The sequence below is a fragment of the Ornithorhynchus anatinus genome, chromosome 10, assembly GCF_004115215.2.
Source record: "Ornithorhynchus anatinus isolate Pmale09 chromosome 10, mOrnAna1.pri.v4, whole genome shotgun sequence".
Lineage (NCBI taxonomy): Eukaryota > Metazoa > Chordata > Mammalia > Monotremata > Ornithorhynchidae > Ornithorhynchus > Ornithorhynchus anatinus.
In genome coordinates, this window is record NC_041737.1 from 48,334,405 (window position 1) to 48,355,864 (window position 21,460).

The 21,460-nt window shown below is 55.6% G+C and overlaps 1 protein-coding gene across 2 annotated transcripts in view; it reads right to left on the reverse strand.

Annotated features, from left to right (window-relative positions):
• Positions 1-6,838: 6,838 nt before the first annotated feature.
• PLXNA4 (plexin A4) overlaps positions 6,839-21,460 on the reverse strand; it is a 309,259-nt gene continuing 294,637 nt past the window's right edge. For both annotated transcript variants that reach the window (XM_029073007.2, XM_029073008.2), the window contains exons 26-32: positions 20,544-20,647; positions 19,967-20,066; positions 19,388-19,578; positions 17,391-17,560; positions 14,878-15,090; positions 10,004-10,154; positions 6,839-9,151 (exon numbers count right to left, since the gene is read on the reverse strand). In XM_029073007.2, the coding sequence (XP_028928840.1) occupies positions 9,056-9,151; positions 10,004-10,154; positions 14,878-15,090; positions 17,391-17,560; positions 19,388-19,578; positions 19,967-20,066; positions 20,544-20,647 (1,025 nt within the window). In that variant the 3' untranslated portion in view covers positions 6,839-9,055. The remainder of the gene's footprint in view (positions 9,152-10,003; positions 10,155-14,877; positions 15,091-17,390; positions 17,561-19,387; positions 19,579-19,966; positions 20,067-20,543; positions 20,648-21,460) is intronic.

Here is a 21,460-nt window from a genome sequence, read left to right on the forward strand (position 1 = left end):
ATCTTCATTCCTTGGGGGTTGGAGAAGAGAGAAGGGGTTCGGTGTCGGCTGTTTGGGGGTCCAGAGCAGCGAAGCCTGGAAGGACACTGCCTGCACTTGGCAATTTTTGTTGACATAGAGCAAAGCAGTCTAATTGTGGTTTCCATGGCAACCAGCCCTCACCACGGAGGATGTGAGCGGGTCTTGAAGAGAAAACCCAGAGTCGAGGGTGACTGCAGCTGCCCCCTTGGAGCTGGGCCTGGGGGCCAGGCCGGGCGGGGCATCACCAACTGACCCAGGCCCAAGGCTCTCCTGAGCTGGGACCCTCCTCCGACTCTCCCTCAGACCTTGCTGCCTGATGAGGGGTGGAGCCCCTCCTGTTAACATATGGGGGAACTAGAATGGGGGCAGTCCGGGATGGCTGGCTTGCAATGATGAAAAGATGTGGGGGAAATGTCTCCCAGGACTGGGTTAGTAGCTGAGGGTAGGGGGCTGGCCGGCTGAGTTCTAGGAGATGGGCTGGACCTGGTCCAGAGTGGGCGAGTCAGCCCCAGAAGTGGAGGGATTGTAGAAGCAGCGAGGCCTAGTGGATTGAACACAGGACTGGGAATCAGAAGGACCTGGATTCTAATCCTGTTGCCACCACTTGTCTGCTGTGTTGTGACCTTGGGCAAGTCTCTTCACTTCTCTGTACCTCATTTTCATCTGTAAAATGGGGATTACCTCATCCGTAAAATGGGCATGGACTGTGTCCAACCTGATTACCTTGTATCTACCCCGTGCTTAGAACAGTGCCTGTGCTTAGAACAGTGCCTGTGCTTAGAACAGTGCCTGTGCTTAGAACAGTGCCTGCCACATAGTAAGTGCATAACAAATACCATTAAAAAATGATTTTAAAGGAACTGGAGGTTTCCTTTTTTTGTCCAGATTCCTGAGAAACTGGGAGAGCACAGATATTCTCCCACAATTTAAGAGGAGGAAATTGAGTCAGGGGCTGGAGTTGGTCAGGCTGGACCCCATGACCACACACTCATGGTGATCCGAAGTAGAAGACATGCAGTGGCCTTAGAAAAATATTTGGCTGAGGTGAAAGGAACAGGAGGAGGTGGGACTGTAAGTCTCCCAGGAAAGGGGAGCACTGGAAGTAGGGGAGGAGGCTTGACTTCAGTGGAAGCCCTAGAAAGAATTCAACCCGAAAAGCTTTGCTTGTTTCCCTCCTTCCTCCACGCCCTCCTAGGCTTGCCTAGGGCCCACCTGAGTGAGGGCAGGGGACTCGGCCTGCCTCTGCTCTCCCTGATTTAGAAGTCGGCTTGAGACCCCTGGGCAAGAGCTCTTTATACCAGTCCCACCAGGTGATGGACTTAGAAGGACCTGGGTTCTAATCCCAGCCCTGCCACTGTCTGAGTGACCTTGGGCAAGTTACTTAATTTCTCTGTGCTTCAGTTATCTCATCTATAAAATGGGGATTAAGATTGTGAGCCCCATGTGGAACAGAGACACTGTCTAACCTGATTAGTTTGTATCTACCCCGGTGCTTAGTTCAGTGCCTGATGCATAGTAAGTGCTTAACAAATACCATAAAAAAAATTAGGACGCTCCAAAAAGCAAGCAGGGTGTGAGCGACAAGATTCAGGTGCAGTGAGTAGATTGGAGTTAGAGGAGTAAAGAGTGTGGGCTGGGTTGTAGTGGGAGAGAGGTGAGGATAGATTAAGTGCCTTAAAGCCTATGGCAAGGAATTTGAGCTCTCTGCAGAGATGGATGGGCAGCCATTGGAGGTTTTTGAGGACTGGGCAGGAGAGCACAGAATTTTTTTGTTTTTGTTTTTTGAAAAGTGATCCGGGCAGCAGAGTGACGTAAAGACTGGCGAGAGGAAGGAGGCAGAGAAGTAAGTGAGGAGGCTGAGGCAGTAGACAGAATGCTTGCATCAGAATGGTTGCAGTTTGGATAGAGAGGAAAGAGCAGATTCTAGAGTTGTTGGGAATGTAGGGCCGACAGGATCTGGCGACTGACTGAATATGGAGGTTAAATGAGGCAGATGAGACCAAGTGTGATGCTAAGATTAGATTGAATATGTGTGACACAGGAAGGCTAGTGGTGATAGCTACAGTGATGGGAAGATCAAGGGGAGCAGGTCTAGGGTGGAAAGATGAGTCGTCCTGTTTGGGACTTGTTAAATTCGAGGTATCTGCGGGACCTCCAAGAAGAGATGTTCTGAAGGGAGGAGGAAATGGGAAAGTTCAGAGAAGGGGAGAGATCGTGGTTGGAGATGGAGATTTGGGAACAGAACAATAGTAATAATAATACTTACAGTATTTAAGAACTTACTATATGCCAGGCACTGTACTAAGCACTAGGGTGAATACAAGCAAATCGGGTTGGACACAGTCCCTGCTCCACATGGTGTTCGCAGTCTCAATCCCCATTTTACAGAGGTAACTGAGGCATAGAGAAGTGAAGTGACTTGCCCAAAGTCACCCAGCAGACAAGTGGCAGAGCTGGGATTAAAACCCATGACCTTCTGACTCTCAGGCCCGTGCTCTGTCCATTATGTCACGCATCCGGTTGAGAGGGTAGTTGAATCCATGGGAGCAGATGGAGAACAGAAGGGGACTCAGAACTGAGCCTTGAGGGACCCCTAGGGTTAGCAGGTGGGGGGGGTGCCAGGAGAAGAGATTAAGTTCAAGGCCGTGGAATCGGGTTGCGGCCCAACTGCCCCAGGACTGAAGCGCCCACCTGGGCAGGCGGGCCCAGAGCCCCAGAGGCCCAACCTGCAAGGACTCCACCTGACCTCCTCCCCAGGTCAGGGGAGGCAGTGGCTCAGTACGGGGGAGGAGTCCTGGGGGGACACCACCGGGAGCCGAAACGGTGTGTCATCCCGCTGCCCTCGGCCCCAGAAAGGGACATCCGCCGATCACAAAACTTCATCGTAATTCTTTTTTTAATAAACTTTATTCTATATACAAATAGGTTTTTTTTTTGTTCTGGCCTGCAAAATAGGAAATGCCTTATATTTACATACACAGGTATACAATTATAACAAAGGAACAGAAGCTTGCCTTTACCAAGTAACAACTGGGCCCACTTTCAATAGTATAGGTTTCCTTTTTTGAAAACTCACTTTTATCTTTTAAAATTGTACTAGGATAATTTCCTCTCTTAAAAAAAAAAAATCAACCCAAAAAGAAACAAAGCCAACCTCTTTTCCAGTCGATTTCACCCACATCTTTGAGGCCTGTGGTAACACTGTACGCAGCCTAAGGAAATTTTTTTGTGTTTTTTTTGTTTGTTTTTTAACAAAGGTCAGACTTGGAGGTGGAAGCTTTATCGAAGCAGATGGGTGACGGGGCTGGGGCAAAGATGCCCAACCCTTAGCTGTGCCCCAGAGAAGGGGTCCAGAACCCCCAGGCATCCCTGTTACCTCCCTTCCCTGATAGCCGATCGCCATGGTAACCCAGCAGGGCCATCCCCGAGGAAGGAGGGCCCTTCTTCTGACCTCAGGCACGAGCCACGGCAAGGGGGTGAGGAGTGGCAGGGGTGGGAGTGAGCCCTCCGGCCTGGCTCTGAGGTTCAGGGGGAGCCCGGGGGGTTAGGGGGCAGCACTGGCCATCCAAAACAAACCCCTTCATATCATTCGCTTCCAAGTGGACATGGAGCAGGTGAGGTAAACTAGATTTAAGAACAGAAGGTTAAACTAGCTAACGGACACAGCAGCGTGGGGGTGGCGGTGGCCGGCAGGGGTGGGGGGTGTCTCCGTGTCTAAACCCTGTTCTTGGAGGGGAAGCAGCAGCATGGGGAGGGCATTTTTGGTAAGGTGGGCTTCCTTTCTGGTGCTCCCCATGCTTCGCTTGGGGGCATGAACTCAACTGGGGCTGGATAAGTGGGGTTTGACGTATTTGACATAGAAAGTCCTCCTTTAGGAAGAGCATGCAGCTACGGAGGAAGAGTGATGAGAAAGGTGAGAGATAGCCGGAGATGACTGTTTTTTGTGGCTCTAGCTCTGTGGCAGGTGGCAGAAAAGCAGTCTGGGCCCTTAGCTGGCTTTCCAAGCATGCTAAGGCCAGGCCTATGGGCTGCTGCTGAGTTAGATACCCTGTCTCTCCCTGGGCCCTGCACCCACAGAAGTTTCCCTTCAGGACTTCTGTAGGTCCCACACCAAGGGTGGGACCTTGTGAGGGTGCCCAGATGGACACATACAGGACTCCTTAGGGAGTTGGTTGAGGCAGAAAAGTAGACAGATCCCAGTGCCTTAGGGCGAGTCATTTCTTGCCCCCAAGGTTCACCTCCACTAAGTCCAGCCTGACTAGGGCCTCCTCAAGGGGCCAGTGGTACACCAGGGGAGGGCAAGGCAAACCACTAGCCTAGAGCTACTTCTCAAACCCCACCTTCTCCATCTGCTGCAGGCTACAACATCTCTTCCCTTTCCCTAGGCTGTGGATGGATGGCCAGTGCCATGAGTTAGGGCTGGGCTGCTGGGAGAAGTAGCGGAGAAGGGGGAGGGTTAGACAGACCCTCTCTTTCCGAAAGCCATGGAACGGACAACTCCCCCCTACTTGGCTACCTCCCAATAGGACTGGGGCCTTGGGCCATCCCAGAGATGACGGCTGCCATTACTGCGGGAAGGACCACCCCTCCCCCCAACACATACGCATGATGCGTGATGCGTCCCCTGCATTCGGCCAGGGAGGTTTAGCTTATTGCTATCTGAGCTGCTTGAACCTCTCAACTGCTTTGCGGCCTGGGACTGTGGACAGCCCTGGGCCTTCAGCGAAGCAGCCCGTTCTGCCTCGAGGCTCCCTCCCTATGTCAGCATCCCCCTTCCCCACCTCTGGGATCCATCCCACCAGGAAACAGGGATGGCTCGGACTGTTCTGTCCATGGGACCCAAAGGAATTCTCCTAACTCACTGTGGGAAAAGACCAAAGCCGCTGGTTAGAGTGGGAAAATGTTGAGAGTAGGAAAAGTTGGTGGGTGAAGGAAGGGAGGAGTGAGGGTCATATAATAATAATAATGATGGTATTTGTTAAGCGCTTACTATGTGCCAGGCACTGTACTAAGCGCTGGGGTGAAAACAAGTAAATCAAATTGGACACACTCCCTGTCCCTCCTGGGGCTCACAGTCTCAATCCCCATTTTACAGATGAGGGAAACTGAGGCCCAGGGAAGTGACTTGCCCAAGGTCACACATCAGACAAGTGACGGAGCCGGGATTAGAACTAATGACCTTCTGACTCCCAGGCCCGTGCTCTATCCACTACACCATGCTGCCTCCCGCCTTATCTCCGAAATGGTGCTCCTGCCTGGGAAGCCAGTGAAAACAGGGCAGCGAGGGAGGCATCCGGCTGGACTGACCCAGTTTCCCCTCTAGGCGAACAACCCTGATTCACACTGGGGACCGAACAGACAAACCCGGCCCGGCCCGGCCCGGCCCGGGACAACAGTGTTCAGGGAAGGTCAGGTGGAGATGAAATAGTGGGAGCCAGGGCAGAGAGCTCAGTGGGGAAGGAGGGAGGATTATACATGCATTAGACAGAGACGGCACATGCAGGGGGGCAAGGAAAGGGAAACAGAACAGAGGCAGGGGTGATTGCACCCACCTGGAATTGCACCCAGGGACATTTACATGAACAGGTGCACGCTCTCTCTCTCTCTCTCTCTCTCTCTCTCTCACACACACACACACACACACACACACACACAGCGCAAGCTGACAGGAGCAGGGAGGCCACTGTGGGTCACACACAAATGAAGACCCAAGGACAGGGCTAGGATGAGTTAGGTGGTGAGCATATCCCGTCAGCAAAACCTTCATCAATCTGGAAGGGCCCGAGCCAAGAGGAGGAGAGATGGGGCTAAAACGCTCTGGCCTAGGGTTCCATTCAAGCCTATCCTGGCCTGCTCTTGGCCCCAGCCAGCGGGTCTTGTCAGGAGTAAAAGCTGCTGCTACTGATGGTAGAAAGGACCAGATCTAAAGCTTCTTTCCACCTTACAGGGCAAAAGAAACCCAACCACACCACAGTTCAACCATTTCCATACCCATGTAAACTGCCCCTTTAGTTCCATCAAGCGGGAGCCAAGCCGGATGGGCCACTGGGTCGGTCAACAGGCCAGCCTCCCACTTTGATGGCCGGGGGGCCCCGTCTAGCTGTCCCCCTGCACTTTTTGCTCCCCCGGCTACTGGTGAGTTGTGGGGAGCCCCTTGGGGACACGGACCCAGGGGCCGAGCCGGCTCCCTTCACCCCCGGGACCTGACGTCCCAGTGCTCGATAAAGGTTCCACCTTAACAGAGATTGACCCGAGGCCCAGCTGCAGGGGTCAGTGGCGATGCCCCTTCCCCCCTGGTAATGAGGTAAGTGGCTGGGGGCCGGTGGGGAGGGGGCCTCACCACCAGCCCCCCACAACCCTCGGCCTCGGGACTTCACCTTTCACCGGATCACGTGTACTGAGAATTTGCCCAACAAACAAATGGAAAGCAATCCAAACCTACAAGGCAAGATAGAGGGAAACGAGAGAGGGAAGAAAGGAAGAGCACCTTTACACATCACTACCCTGGCCTGGGACCAGACCAGAAAGGAGGATGTTGAGAGAGCCAGAGAAAGGTTGAAGTGTCTTGACTCCATGGGGATGAGATCAGAACCGTCTTTCCCATGGGGACAGAGGAGAGTGAGGATGATGGGGGCGGGGGGGGGAGGCAACTAACCACGCTTCAGGGGGCCTCGCCTCTACACCCCTCTTTGTTCCTGTAGATTGGTAGATTACTCTGAGGTGCTTGAAGCTTTCTCAACAACCACAACAAAATGGTGAAAATCTGTACCGGCAAAATATAAATTCTGCAAAAAAAATAAAATTCGACAGCATAATGACAGTTTCATTTCTGCTTGTTCATATTTTTTCCCCTCTAGCTGTGCAAAAAATAAAAATGAAAACCAGAATTACACACACAAGCTTATGCATACACACACACACACACCTGTTTGCACTCAGCCCACTTGTGTTTCAGATAGGTTTGTGTCTCAGTTGTCTAGTCCTCCAGCTACTTCACATGTGCAAAAAAAGTTGGCCTCTGAGGGCCGGCTCCAGTCCACTTCCCGGGCCCGGTCACAGCCGAGGTGGGGAAAGAAGGAATAAAACAATCTAGAAAATAAGCTCAACTTTGCTCGACCTGGCACTTCGTTCATCGAAACCTTTGGTTTTTTTGTTTTGTTTTTTTCCTTACCCCTACCCCCCTCACCCACGTCTCCATGCAGGCTCTCTTCCCCCTCGCCTGCCGCTGGTCGTCGGAGGGGGAACGGAGAGTCAATGGCTCTGGCTCCTGTCCCTCCGGGATGCTTTGTCGGTGACTTTCCCGGTCACCTTAGGGGAAGGCGACTTCCTTCCCTGCCTGCTCCCCAGCCCCCAGCCCCGGGTAAGGGGTTTTAGAACGTCCATAAGGTGCAGGATGAGTTGATCTGCTGGGAAGAATCCACAAACAAAAACACAAAACATGAAGAAACCTTAGCTTCCCTTGCTGCATACACACAGACACACAGGCACACACACACACACACACCCACACGTACACACCCACACGCCAAAGGAACGTCTGCTCCGTGAGATCCCAGCTGCCTCCCTCGACTCTGCCAGGACCCGTCGGAAACGCCATCCCTCTTCCAAGCACCATGGGGGAGATTGGGAGGCGGAGGCCCGGGTGAACGGGGTCTGACGGCCCGGAGCTGGACGACTTGGCGGGCTTGCCCGCCGCCCCAAGTTTCTTCTTGGAGAGAGTGTGCCGGTTCTGGGGCTCTGGGTGCCGAAGCCCCCAGAGGGCCGCTCCGGTCCACGGGGGTCGGGAGGGGAACCCGGATCTTGTTCTCGGAGGACACATTCTGGACGGACGGCACGGTCGGGCGGACTCCACTCCTTTCTCTTCCGGGCGTGTGCTCTGGCCTGGCTCTGAGCTGTGTCTCAGTCCCTGCAGCCGGCTGGAGTTTGTGGGGGTTTGCCCCCGGCTCCAAGCTCCGGAAGAGTTTCCTGTGGCATCCGAAGGGGGGTTGTTGAGGGGGAGCGGAGACCAGAAGGGCCCCGGAGGAGGCCGCTCAGCTGTTGGCGGAGGAGCCCAGTGGCGGGGCCACTGGTCAAGGTGATGAAAGTCGCCGACCCCTTCTTTCTTCTGAGTAGCCAGGAGGGGGGCCAGGACAGCCGGAGGTAGAAATCTCCCAGCCACAGCGTGTTCTTCCACCACGCCCCACTGGCGGGGGAGCGAGGCAGCCTGCGGGGCAGCCGGACGATGTCCGCTATGCGGCCCGGGAAGGAACTCCTCCTGGGCTGGTGGCTGCAGAAGAGCAAGGAGTGGAAATGAGACACTGCTGTCGAGGATCAGGGAGAAAGGCGGCCCGCACCCTGCGTGGGAAGGGAGGAGGAGCGGAGCGGAGAGGGGCCAGCTCCCGGCGAAGTGAAATACGGCGCTCTCCCGTCCGGTCTTCGGCCGGTCCCCACTCAGCAGGGGCCGAGGCCAAGGGCAAAGAGGGCCGGGCCAGTGGGGGCTGGGCGGTCTGGCCTCCCCTCCGCTCGCCCCGGCCTCCGTTCCCGGAACCGTGTGGCGTCCGAGTCCCAGCCGTGTGGCACGGGGCAGCGAGGGGTGGCAGGGAGGGGCCGCCGCACCGCTCACCGTCAATACTGAGCTTCCCTCCCCCGGCAGGTGGGGAAGTGGAGGGCAATGGGTGGGGCCTGGAGGGGAAACCCCCCCAATCAGAGATCCTCACCCGGATCTGGGGCCGGGGTTTGCCAAGAGACGGGGGGAGGGGGAAGGCGGCAGCAGCTGGGCAGCAAGTGCCCTCCTCTCCCAGTGCACCCAAGGGGCCCCGCCGCCATCTCCCCAGGGCCCGGTTGGGCTTGCCCCGTCGCTGTCGGGAGCCCGCGAAAAGGGATGGGAGGAGGAGGCGGGCGGGCGGAAGATGGCGAGAGCGACAGGGTGCGTCTGCGACGACGACGCTGTCGCCGCCGCGAGCCAGTGGGAACTTGCACTTGGTAAAGATGATGATCTAGACTGAGGCACGGCTTGGTGTGTCTCCTCTCCAGGGCGGCCCTGGAAGGTCAGTTCTCAGCTGTCTATGCTCATGAGGGTTATGACTTGTTCTAGTTTGTAGGCCAGTTTCTGCTTCCCGCACTGGTCGTCGTGGTCCAGGGCTCCGAGGATCTGCCGAGATGGGAGGAGGGGAGAAGAGAGAAGCGGGGTCACCTGTCAGGGTGCACACAGGCGCGGGGGGAGGGGCGCACGTGGGTACAGATGCCCAGGGCGGAGGGTGAGGGCAGATTCACGGGGGCAGGATGCGTGGAGGTGCGTTTCCGTGTGCAGGGGGAGAAGGGGGATTCCGAGGGAGTTGGGACAATTGGAGAAGCAGCATGGAGTAGTGGCTGGATCATGGGCCTGAGAGTCAGAAGTACATGGGTTCTAATACCAGCTCCACCACTTGCCTGCTGGGTGACCTTGGGCAAGTCATTTCACTTCTCTGGGCCTCAGTTCCCTCATTTGTAAAATGGGGTTTGAGATGGTGAGCCCCATGTGGGACAGGGACTGTGTCCAACCTGATTTGCTTGTATCCACCCCAGCGCTTAGTACGGTGCCTGGCACTCAGTAAGCGCTAAACAAATACCATTGGCCAGCCCCAGGCCCGGCCCCCGCCTTTCCCATCCTCACATTCTGTGAGACTAGGGGAGATAGTGTGAGAAGCAGCATGGCCTAGTGGAAAGAGCCCGAGCCTGGAAGTCAGAGGATGTGGATTCTAATCCCGGCTCTGCCACGTGGCTGCTGTGACCTCAGGCCAGTCTCTTCACTTCTCTGTGCCTCAATTCCCTCATCTGTAAAATGGGGATTAGGCTGTGAGCCCCATGTGGGACAGGGACTGTGCCCAAACTGAATACCTCGTATCTACCCCAGTGCTTAGAATGGTGCTCGGCCCATAGTAAGCACATAACCAAAACCACAGTTACTATTTTTTATTATTTTTACTAGAGCCCCAGGCAGGTGGACCGGGAGGCGTGGACTCACCTCTTCGCTGTACTTGCCCACGTAGGAGAAGATCTCGGAGAGCGCGCTCATCGTGTTGAACTCATTCATATGCATGCGGGACTGCTCAGCTAGGTAAGCGTTCATGTCCTGGTCACTGATGGCCGGCATCTTCCCGATGTCCGAGTAATACCTACCGGGGCCGGCCAACCGCCGGAGACCAGAGTCAGGGCCCGGGCGCAGGGAGAGGAACGAGGCACCTCCTCTCTCTGGGCCCGGGAAGAGCAGCCATCCCCTGCCTTCCTCCCCCTTCTACCATATCAGAGGGACAAGAAAAGTCATGTTCCAAGAGGGAAAAGTTCAGGACTCAGGGTAGCCATTTTTATGATATTTTTTAAGTGCTTACTTAGTCGTACTTACTGAGCACTTATTGTGTGCAGAGCACTGTACTGAGCACTTGGGGGAGTACAATATAACAATAAACAGACACATTCCATGCCCACAACAAGCTTACGATCTAAAGGGTGAAGACAGACATTAATATAAATAAATTGCAGATGTGTACATAAATGCTTTGGGGCTGGGAAGGGGGGGACGATTAAAGGGAACAAGTAAGGGTGATGCAGTAGTGAGTGGGAGAAGAGGAAAGGAGGGCTTAATCAGGGAAGGCCTCTTGGAGGAGATGTACCTTCAATAAGACTTCGAAGGAGGGGAGAGTAATTGTCTGTTGGATTTGAGGAGGGAGGGAGTTCCAGGCCAAAGGCAGGATGAGGGTGAGAGGTCAGCGGCTAGATACGTGAAATCGAGGTACAGTGAGAAGGTTAGCATTAGGTTAGCATTTCTCTAGGTCAGGCACTGTTCTAAGCACTGGGGTAAATACAAGTTAATCGGGTTGGAAACCATCCCTGTGCCACTTAGGGCTCACGGTCTTAAACCCCATTTTACAGATGGAGTAACTGAGGCCCAGAGAAGTGAAGTGACCTACCCAAGATCACCCAGCAGCAGTTAGTTGGGCTAGGCCTATTAGCCACAAGGTTAGCGAGCAAGGAGATTGGTTTGCCGTTACTCCTGTCCCCTCTTTAGGGCAGCAGGATGCTGGGCTGAGTGGGCCACTGTTCTGAGCCAGTGATGTTCCTGCACATTTGTCCTTAGGTAGGGGCAGGCTAGATACCCAGGGTGGAGGGTGAGGGCAGATGCACGTGGGTAGGACGCATGGAGGTGTAGTTGCGTGTGTATCTGCTCCTACCTCTCCCATCCTCACGTTCTGCGAGTGAGGAGGGACTCCAGTGCCTGCCACCTTGCCCCTCTTCAGTCGTGGCTCTAGTTTCACCTCCTGCGGGCCGGGGTTGCCCCGGGTAGCTTTAATCCCCCAGCCAAGCCCACAGTCCCTTAGGACCTCGGGACACCTGGGATAAAGCAGCGGACTTAGGAGGGGGATCCCGGGAGCCACCTGGCCGGGACCCTCTCCTTTCCCATCGGCACCTGTAAAGGTCTCCCTGAAAGCATGCCCTGGGCACTTCCTCAGCCTGCCCTTCATGCCCCTGCCAGCCCCACAATCTCTGGCCCTCTGCTCACACATGTTTTTGGGGGCAGGTGGAGCAAGGTCACAGTCAGCCTGCTCCAGCAGAGGGCCCCGGCTCTTTCAAGCAGCGGTCTTCCCCAGTGTCCCCCTCCTCTTCCTCCTCCTCCTCCTCCTCCGCAGAGGGTTGGGAGAGAGGGGATGGTGATGGAGCCGGGGGGTGCTGTTGTGGAAGGCAATCAGTCACTGTCACTTGCAGCTGTGTGCCGCTGTCAACTGGTTAATTAGACGCCGGCATTTACATTTTTAATTTCTGCAATTTGACATTTTGTGCACCAAACCTCAACTCCCCTGCCAGAGAGGAGCTGCATGATTTCTTAATGAGGAGCTGGAAGACCCTGATGCCCCAAAGATGCCCCCAACCACCCCACCCCAGGGGCATCTGAGCCACGTGGGGGTACTGGGCGGAGAGGGAGGGTGGAAGACCACGGGGCCCTCTGGGGAGTTGGGATAAGATCCGAGGGACCGCGCTCCAAGTCCATTCCCTGGATCCCTCCGTCACTGCCTCGGGATCTGCCCTGTGGGACGCCCCGGCTTGGCTAGGCCTCATTTCCCGCTCGGCTCCCGAGGAGATCCTACCCAGATGCCTGTGGAGGGCAGCTCTGTATGAGGCAGCACAGGCGATGCTCCCCGGTTAAAAGCCCGATGAACTGGGAGTCTCCCCAGAAGTGTCCCCGCAAAGCCACCCCCTTCCCTCCTTCCTCGTTCGCCTTGCCCGGCGAGTGCGCCTGGGCCAGCTCGCTGATGGGCAGAGGCCCGTCCTTCCCCGCCGGCACCCAGGTGCTCCTCGGTGCTGGGTGACAGGCTGACACGAGTGGTGCTGGTGTGGCACGCCACTGCTCAGGCTCAAGGGTCTGTGATGGAATGACAGTTCAATTTACTGCAAGTCGGCCCGCGGCCCCGGCAAGGGCCGGGACAGCGGCACTGCTCTGACTGCAGGCCTGTCATCCAACTGGAGAGCACCGGGGAGGGGGCGGGGGAGGGCACAAACCCATCACCCCCCCGGCAAGGGAAAGAGGTGGAGGAGAAGAGAGAGAGGCAGAGAGAGATGCACACGCCCACCCCCCGCCCACTGCTGCCGGTGGGACCCAGGCCTGGGTGGCAGGCAGCGAACATTGCTCCAGAGACCAGAGGGTTAATGCAACTCCTCCTTCCTCAAGAGTTACAGTGCCTGACTCACGTGGCCTCTGCAAATCCTCTCTCAGGCCCCTTCGCACCAAATGCCGCCATTTTGCAGAGGGAGGAACTGAAGCCCGGTTGCAGGGGTCAGGCTCAAGGCAATAGTCAGGCAGGGGCAGGACGGCCAGAGGCCCAGTGCCCTTCCTGACACCTTGCGGGACAGCCTCTCTCTCAGCCCAGCTAGAGCCTCCTGCAGGGGATTCAAGAAGCTAGGGTTTGGGCTCATTTAATCCCTTAACATTCACTCCCATGGCTTCAACTGCCTTCTCTACATAAATGATTCCCAAATCTACCTCTCCAGCCTCAGTCTCTCTCCTCCTCCACAGTCTACCGTTTCCTCCGGCCTTCGGGACATCTCTGCTCGGATGTCCCACTGACACCTCAGACTTAACACGTCCAAAACGGAACTCCTCATCTTCCCACCCAAACCCCATCTTTCAACTGACTTTCCCCATCAGTGTAGACAGTACCACCATCCTCCCTGTCTCACGAGCTAATAACTTTGGCACTATCCCTGGCTCTTCTCTCTCATATTCAGTCTGTCACTATCAGTTCTACGTTCACAGGATCGCTAGAATCCACCCTTTTCTCTTCATCCGAATGGCTACCATATTAATCCAAGCATTTATTTCCCACCTTGATTACTGCATCAAGCCTCTTCACTGTCCTCCCTGCCTCCTGTCACTTCTCACTTCAGTCCATATTTCACTCTGTTGCCTGGATCATCTTTCTGAAAAAAAATCTCAGTCCACATCTCCCATCTACAAAACTATCTCCAGTAGCTGTCCATCCATCTCTATGCCAAACAAAAACTGCTTAGGTCTGGCACTTTAAGGCACTTAAGGTAAAGGTGGCAGTGCGGCTTAATGGATAGAGCACAGGCTTGGGTGTAGGAGGACCCGAATTCTAATCCCCCCCTCTGTAACATCTGCTGTGTGAACTTGGACAAGTCACTTCAATTCTCTGGGCTTACTTCATCTGAAAAATGAGGATTAAGACTGAGAGACAAGTGTGACAGGAACAGCGTCTAACTTGATTATCTTGTGGCTGCCCCAGCCCTTACAACAGTGTGTGACGCACAGTAAGCCTTAATAAATATCATAATCATCATCATCATTGTTGTCATCAACAACCACTGGGAATGAGCCTGGATCGGTTGCCCGCATGCCCTGCTTTCGTTGCACTGTGATCTCTCCCTCCCCTTCGCAGCACCCCTGGAGCCAGACAAAGCAAACTCCGTGTCTGCCTCTCGTGCACAATCGCTCCCTTTTCAGTTCCCGCAGTCTCGGCCTTTGTGCCGGGCTTCTGTACAGAGGCGTCTTATCGATTGTGAAGAGTGCAATTAAGCTCTGTTAATGAACTTCAAACGAGTATGCTCCTCGGCGCGGCAAGGCAGGGAGGAAGGGAAAGGTCAGCCTTGGCCCTGACACTTAATGAACTGGACCCCGGAAAGCTCCTCTCTGAGATGGGGGATGCGAGTTCTTAGAGCTCGGGGTGGGAGACTGGCCCTCTCCTGGAGGCTCTGGCAGAGTCAGGCACAGGCAGAGGGACAAAAACAGCCGGTCCAGAGTGCTCTGCTCCTGAGGGACAGGCTATTTCCTGACCCAGAGTCTTCTGTCCTCTCCTGGCCCAGAGTGTTCTGCTCCCTAGGGATAGGCCCTGCGGCTGACTCCACTCGAACACTGCAACGGAATGAGGTATCCGAAATGCCGGGGGAGAAATAGACGTGGCTGTAGCGCAGTCGGAGAGCCACACGGTTCTGAGGGTCAGGACGCCTGGGTCCTGCCGGGTGGCCCCCAAGCAAGTCCCTTCCCAGTCTGTGCCTCCACCCACTTACCCAGTCACCTCTCCATAGTCCTGCCACAGGCGAGGAGGGGCACCCTTGCCACGGGGCTGCAGGGCTGGACCAAAGAGACCAGCCCAGCTGATCCTCCCGTCGGCCCAGCCGGCTACCCTTTCCCCCCACTGACCCATCGGGAGAAAGGGGTGGGTTGGAGACACCTGGAAGTTCCCACCCCATCTCAACCCTTGCCTGTCTAGAAAAGGGGCCACTTGGAAAGATGAGGAGTTGAGCCCACTGAGACAGGAAGTCACACCCGGAGGGGCAATAAACAGGCCAGTGCAGAGTTCAGGGGCCGTCCCCGGGGCCCTGGCTCACCTCTCCACCCAACTCTTGTAGCTGGGGATGTCCTTGGCATAGAGCAGCTTATTGGAGGGGGAATCCTTGCCCAGCCGGTGCTCCGAGGTGGAGCAGGAGTCCATGAAGGTCTGGGCCACCACCGACAGGCAGGCGTCCGTGATGCTGTTCTTGTGGATGTCAAACACAAACTGGGGGTTCTTGATCACGTTGACCCAGAATCGCAGCGGCAAGCTGTGGGGACAGACACAAGGCGGCGGCGGCGATGGCCCAGCTGGAAAAAGGGCATTCTGTGGTTCTTGGGAGTCAGACAGAACACACACAGACACTTTGCTTCCTACTGAGCAGCGGGATCATTGGGATGCTGGGGTCTAATCCTGGCTCAGCCACTTGCCTGCTGTGTGGCCTCGGACAAGTGACTTAACTGCTCTGGCCCTCAGTATCCTCCATCTGTAAAATGGGAGTGAAATGCCTGTTTTTTCCCTGCCTTAGACTGTGAGCCTCATATGGGAAAGGAACTCTGTCCAACCTGATTATGCTGTATCTACACCAGTGGCCAGCACAGTGCTTGACACATAGTAGGCCGTGAACAAACACCACAATCATTATTACTCTTACGCTTGCAAGAGGGGTATGGGGGTTGGGGGGGATCTGAACACATCCCCAAACCCTCCCAGTCGGCAGGGCACGGGGCAGGGGTGGGGGCGTATCCCCAAACTCTGGCACCCAACCCCTGGCTCTGGAACGGCCCAGAGCCCCACGGGTCCTCCGGAACTCTGGAAGCAGCCTGGCACCACTGGGACCCTCTCAAGGACACTATGGGCTAGAGTAAGGCTCCAGCTGGTCTGAGCCCACTCCTCCCAGGGTGAACCTGGAGACTTTCGGGGACAGGCTGGGGACAACCTGCTTCCGATCAGGCCCCAGGTCTCCGGTGGCTATCGCAGGAAGGCTGGGAGCTTCTGACACGGAGCCCCGCTCGGGCCCCAAACCTTCGGTCCAGCTCGGTCCCGAGCCACGACCACCAGTTCTGGCCAGTGTACAGTCCTGGCTCCAGGGCCGTTGGGGCACAGGTCCCACTGCTCCTGAAGGGGCTGCTGGGACCTGTAAGCACTTGACTTTTTGGACTTTGAGATCCAGAAGCCTGGGAAGAAACCAGACATATCTTGCTTTGCAGCAGGAGTAGCAGATGCGGGACTCCCCTCTCCACCTTCCCCGTCCCTCCCACTGCTAACCCAAGGCTGGGTTGTGGAGTGGGATGGGCCCAAACCCAGACTCCCACACTCCAGTCCACAAGCCTGCTGTGCGGGCAGGAGGGAGCAGCTGGCAGAGCTGGGGGTGTGGCATTGGGGTGTCTGCTGGGTGGCGGGTTTTACCCTTCCATCAGTTCTGCCATGGCCTGGGCCAATTCCCAAGGGAAGATGCCCCTGACTCGGAGAGGCTCCCGGCTAATGAAACATTAGCATGTTATTAACGTTACCCGAGACGCTAATCTCTAGCTGATTGCAGCCACTCAGACTAAATGAGCAGGAGGTTTTTATCTCAAAAGAGGAAGGGGGGGCAGGGTGTGGGGGAGAAAGGGCGAAGAAATGATCTTTTCTCAATCAGAGGAAATTAGCTCCAAATCAACGTGCAGACCGTGACTCCCCTTTCCCTGGGCAGCGGCTGGACGGTCAGTGGGGAGGGAAGCCCAGGCGCTACCCACAAGTGGGAGACTGCCAGGGTGCCCCCGAACCTCCGCCGGATCAAGGAGAGCCATCGGGTCTCCCTTCACCCTGCCACCAGGGAGAGCGTGCTGGGAACCGAAGCCCTTTCCCACCTCCTTCCCCTCCCCAGGCCAAACTCAGTACAACAGAGTTGTAGTGGAACGAGCGCGGGCTTGGGAGTCAGAGGTCATGAGTTCTAATCCCACTTCCGCCACTTGTCAGCTGCGGGACTTCCGGCAGGTCACTTCACTTCTCTGTGCCTCAGTTACCTCATCTGGAAAATGGGGATTAAGACTGTGAGCCCCACGTGGGACCACCTGATAACCTTGTATCTATCCCAGCGCTTAGAACAGTGCTTCGCACATAATAAGCGCTTAACAAATACCACTGTAACTATTATTATTACTGTTACATTCCCTGCCCACAACAAGCTATAGGGTGAGACAAACATTCATAAAAAATAATAATAATAATTGAGGTATTTGTTAAGTGCTTACTATGTGACAGGCACTGTATTAAGTGCTGAGAATTACGGATAAGTACCTAAGTGCTGTGGGGCTGGGACGGGGGGATGAATAAAGGGAGCAAGTCACGGAATCCATAACAGGCGGCACTGCCATCAAGTCACTTGCTCACCTCTATGGCACATTGGATCCTTGGGGATTGCATCGTCATCACCACCACCACCATCGCCATCACCGTACACCTTCAATTGGTCCAGAGCTTTTTAAATGTCACCACCAACCTCACCTTCCCCTCACGTCATCCCTCTGAGGCAGATGAGGTAGGAACAGTTATCTCCACTGTGCTCGGGCCACCCCTCAGACTCACCAATTGCTCTTCCAGGTGTGCCGGACGTGGGGGTCATGGATGCCGTGCTTGTCCGCCTGCTCGTCCAGGAAGTCAAACATGTACTTGATGGCGAGGGGCAGGGCAGAGCCTCGATGGGCGGTGCTGAAGATGGTCTCGAAGAGGTCATCCACAAACTTCTGCAGGGTGCCCTGTGGGCACAGAGAAGAAAGCTGGGCTTCACGACCTTGCTAAAATCCACCCTTTCTTCTCCATCCAAATTACCATCACGTTAATCCAAGCACTTATAGTAATAATAACAATGTTGGTATTTGTTAGGCGCTTACTTTGCGTCAAGCACTGTTCTAAGCGCCGGGGTAGATACAAGGTAATCAGGTTGTCCCATGTGGGCTCACAGTCTTAAACTCCCATTTTACAGATGAGGTAACTGAGGCACAGTGAAGTTAAGTGACTGGCCCAAAGTCACATAGCTAACAAGTGGCAGAAGTGGGATTAGAACTCATAACCTCTGACTCCCAAGCCCGAGCTCTTTCCATTAAGCCATGCTGCTTCTCCACGCTACTTATCCTAACCTGCCTTGATTACTGTATCGGCCTTCTCGTTGACCTCCCTGCCTCCTGTCTCTCCCCACTCCGGGCAATACTTCACTCTGTTGCCCAGATCATTTTTCCACAAAAATGTCCAGGCCATGTTTCCCCACTCCTCAAGAACCTCCAGTGGATGTCCATCGACCTCTGCGTCAAATAGAAACTCCTTACCATTGGCTTTAAAGCACTCAAACACCTTGCCTCCCCCAACCCCCGACCTCACCTCACTGCTCTTCTACTACAACCCAGCCCACACTTCTCTCCTCTTATGCCAACCTACTCATTGTAACTCGATCTCAAGCTCATCTATCTCGCTGCCGACCTCTCACCCACATCCTGCCTCTGGCCTGGAAAGCCCTCCCTCTGACAAACAATTACTCTCCCTGTCTTCAAAGCCTTATTCAAAGCACATCTCCTCCAAGAGGCCTTCCCTGATTAAGCCCTCTTTTCCTTTTCTTCCACTCCCTTCTGCGGCCCAGTGACTGGGGCCAATGGTGACTCCCACAGGGCCCGTGGAGCCTGGCTGATGGGATGATGAAGCAGCGTGGCTCAGTGGAAAGAGCCCAGGCTTGGGAGTCAGAGGTCATGAGTTTGAATCCCAGCTCTGCCCCTTGTCAGCTGTGTGACTGTGGGCAAGTCACTTCACTTCTCTGTGCCTCAGTTCCCTCATTGTAAAATGGGGATTAAAATTGTGAGCCCCACGTGGGACAACCTGATGACCCTGTACTTACCCCAGCGCTTAGAACAGTGCTCTGCACATAGCGAGCGCTTAACAAATACCAACATTATTATTATAAGCGGACGGGTGGCCTGGGAGAGGCATCGCCACCACTTAGGGGCCTAGTGGATAGAGCCCAGGCCTGGGAGTCGGAAGGACCGGGGTTCAACTTATCTGCTGTGCTACTTTGGATGAGTCACTTCACTTTTCTGTGCCTCAGTTACCTCATCTGTAAAATGCGGATGAAAATTGTGAGCCCCATACGGGACATGAACCGTGTCCAACCTATCTTAAGCAGCGTGGCTCAGTGGAAAGAGCACGGGCTTGGGAGTCAGAGGTCATGAGTTTGAATCCCGGCTCTGCCACTTGTCAGCTGTGTGACTGTGGGCAAGTCACTTCACTTCTCGGTGCCTCAGTTACCTCATCTGTAAAATGGGGATTAACTGTGAGCCCCACGTGGGACGACCCGATTACCCTGTATCTACCCCAGCGCTTAGAACAGTGCTCGGCACATAGTAAGCGCTTAACAAATACCAACATTATTATCTTGTATCTACTCCAGTGCTTAGTACAGTGCTTGGTACCTAGTAAGTAATTAACAAATACCATTAAAAACAAAAACCGAAACCTCAGCCTCCGGACTTCTCTTCCTGGAAATGTCTCACGGCCCCGCAGGCTCACGGAGGGAAGCGGAAGAGGGCCCCTCCCCATACCTTGGTGGCCAGCAGCCGGGTCAGGTAGATCTCAGACACCATCTTGCTGCCCCGGTCCCCCTCCTTCTGGTCCCCGTGCTCGTGGTTCTTCACCAGGTGCCACACCTTGACCCCGCTCTCCAGGTCGGGCGTGATCATGGGCGTGCGGGAGCGCAAGCTGTCTGGGCTCCCCGTGTACCGGATCATGTTTTCTGTCAACAGAAGCCGGCCCTCGGTGAGCTTGGTCTCCTTAGCCACGCTCCGTCTCTCTCTGCGGCCACGCAGCCTGCTCAGCCTGCCACCCATCCTCACGTTCTGCTGAGGGCGGGTGCCCCCTGGCTTGGTTCCAGTATTCTTCTGGGCTTGGCTCTGCCTCCCACCCGGTCCCTCTGGGACCCAGCGTCTTGTGCCACGGACAGGGCCTCCCAACCGCTGCGCTGGTTGGCCTCAGCTAGAACTCACTGTCTACATGGGCCGGGAAGGGTGTCTACTCTTCCTCTCCTGGCGTGTCCCTTCTTCTTAGGGGGTTACCTACCCCATGGGGATTCCCTTCTCTCTCAGGAGAACTACCCAGTGCCCCAAGGGTGGGGAGGCCCTTACCATATTTGCTCGCTGAGGTCCTGGAGACGGTGGAGTTGTTGACGGCGTTGTAGGCCGTGACTTGCTTGGAGACCAGAGCCACCACGGAGCCATCCGGCACCTGCAGGCCAAAGGTCTCAGATGGAGTCGCGGGCGAGGGCCCTGGTCACCCGGCAAGTGGGCCTGGAAGTGGTGCAGGGCTGGGCGGCCGATCGTCCATGCAGGGAGTCCGGGATCCTGGGTCCCCCTTCTGGACACTCTACATGAGAATCTGCTGGGACACTCAGCCCACTTGCCTCACCTTCTCCACTCCCCTGGGCATCCCTGCTCCTTTCTCTCCCAGCTGGAGGCCACAGGACTTCCAAACCTGGCCCAGGCTCGGGCTCTGCTCACCTGAGGCCCGGGCACGGACTTAGGTTTCTTGCTTGGCCGGGCTCCACCGGTTCTCACCCTTGGGCACCCTCATTCTGGACCTAAGGAGCGGCCCTGGGGTCTCCGGATTCAGGTCTAGCTGTCCAGGTTGGAGGAGATGCTGCAGCTGCTGCCGTCCAAGTGACCCCGGCCGCACCCTTTGGGAGTTCCCGTATGTCCCGCTTACCTGGTAGTGAGCCAGAGTGTTCAGCCTCTTCCAGTCGTTTTCGATCTTGGTGGTGATGTCTTCGTCTTGGAGGATCATCCTGGCTCCGCTCCCTTGCCGCCACTCTGTAGGGAGAGAGTGGGAGTCTCAGGGCTCACTGGCCTCTCACAGCAGGAGCCCAGGGCAGAGGTGGGGTGGGGGGTGGGGGTCAGGCCAGCCCCACCCCAATGGCTGTAGAAGGTGAGACCAGGCCCATGGGGCAGGGGAGACCCAGACCTCTCAATTCCCCTCAATAGCCCCTGCCCACTGGCCACCTGGTGGCTAGGGTCAGACTGCCCGTGGCACTCAGACTGCCCGTGGCACAAGCCATCTGCCACCCTCCACCCACTCTCTACAAATGCCCCATAGTGATCTGCAAATGCCCCAGGCCTCCAGTTTCTCTCTCTTTTCTCATTCTCGGTCTTTCACTCTTTTTCTCTATCTCGTCTCACCGTCTTTCTCATTCACTGTCTTTCTCACTCACTGTCTCACTCTATCACTGTCTCTCTCTCAATCTCTCTTACTCTCGCTCTTTCACTCCCTCTCTTTCTCTCACACAAACACACACACGGAACCAGACCCACAACAAGTGGTCAGTGGCATTGCAAAAACAAGATTTGCGTGTTGATATCTTTTTTTCTTGAATAACTGCTGGCCCAGGTGGAGGGTAGGGGGCAATCAGACTGCTGCCATTGGGGACCCGCGTAATCCTGGTAGAGCCGGGCGCCAATGCCCAGGGCCCTCCCTCTAGGAGAGATGCTGAGTGGAGGTAGACATGCTAAGCGATCCCCTCCATGCTGACTGCCCGGCTGGAAGCCGACACCCACTGGGGAGTGATGGAGTGACTCCATCGCTGTCGCTTTCTCTCTCCTCTCACTTCCAGTCCCCTTTTCCTCCCT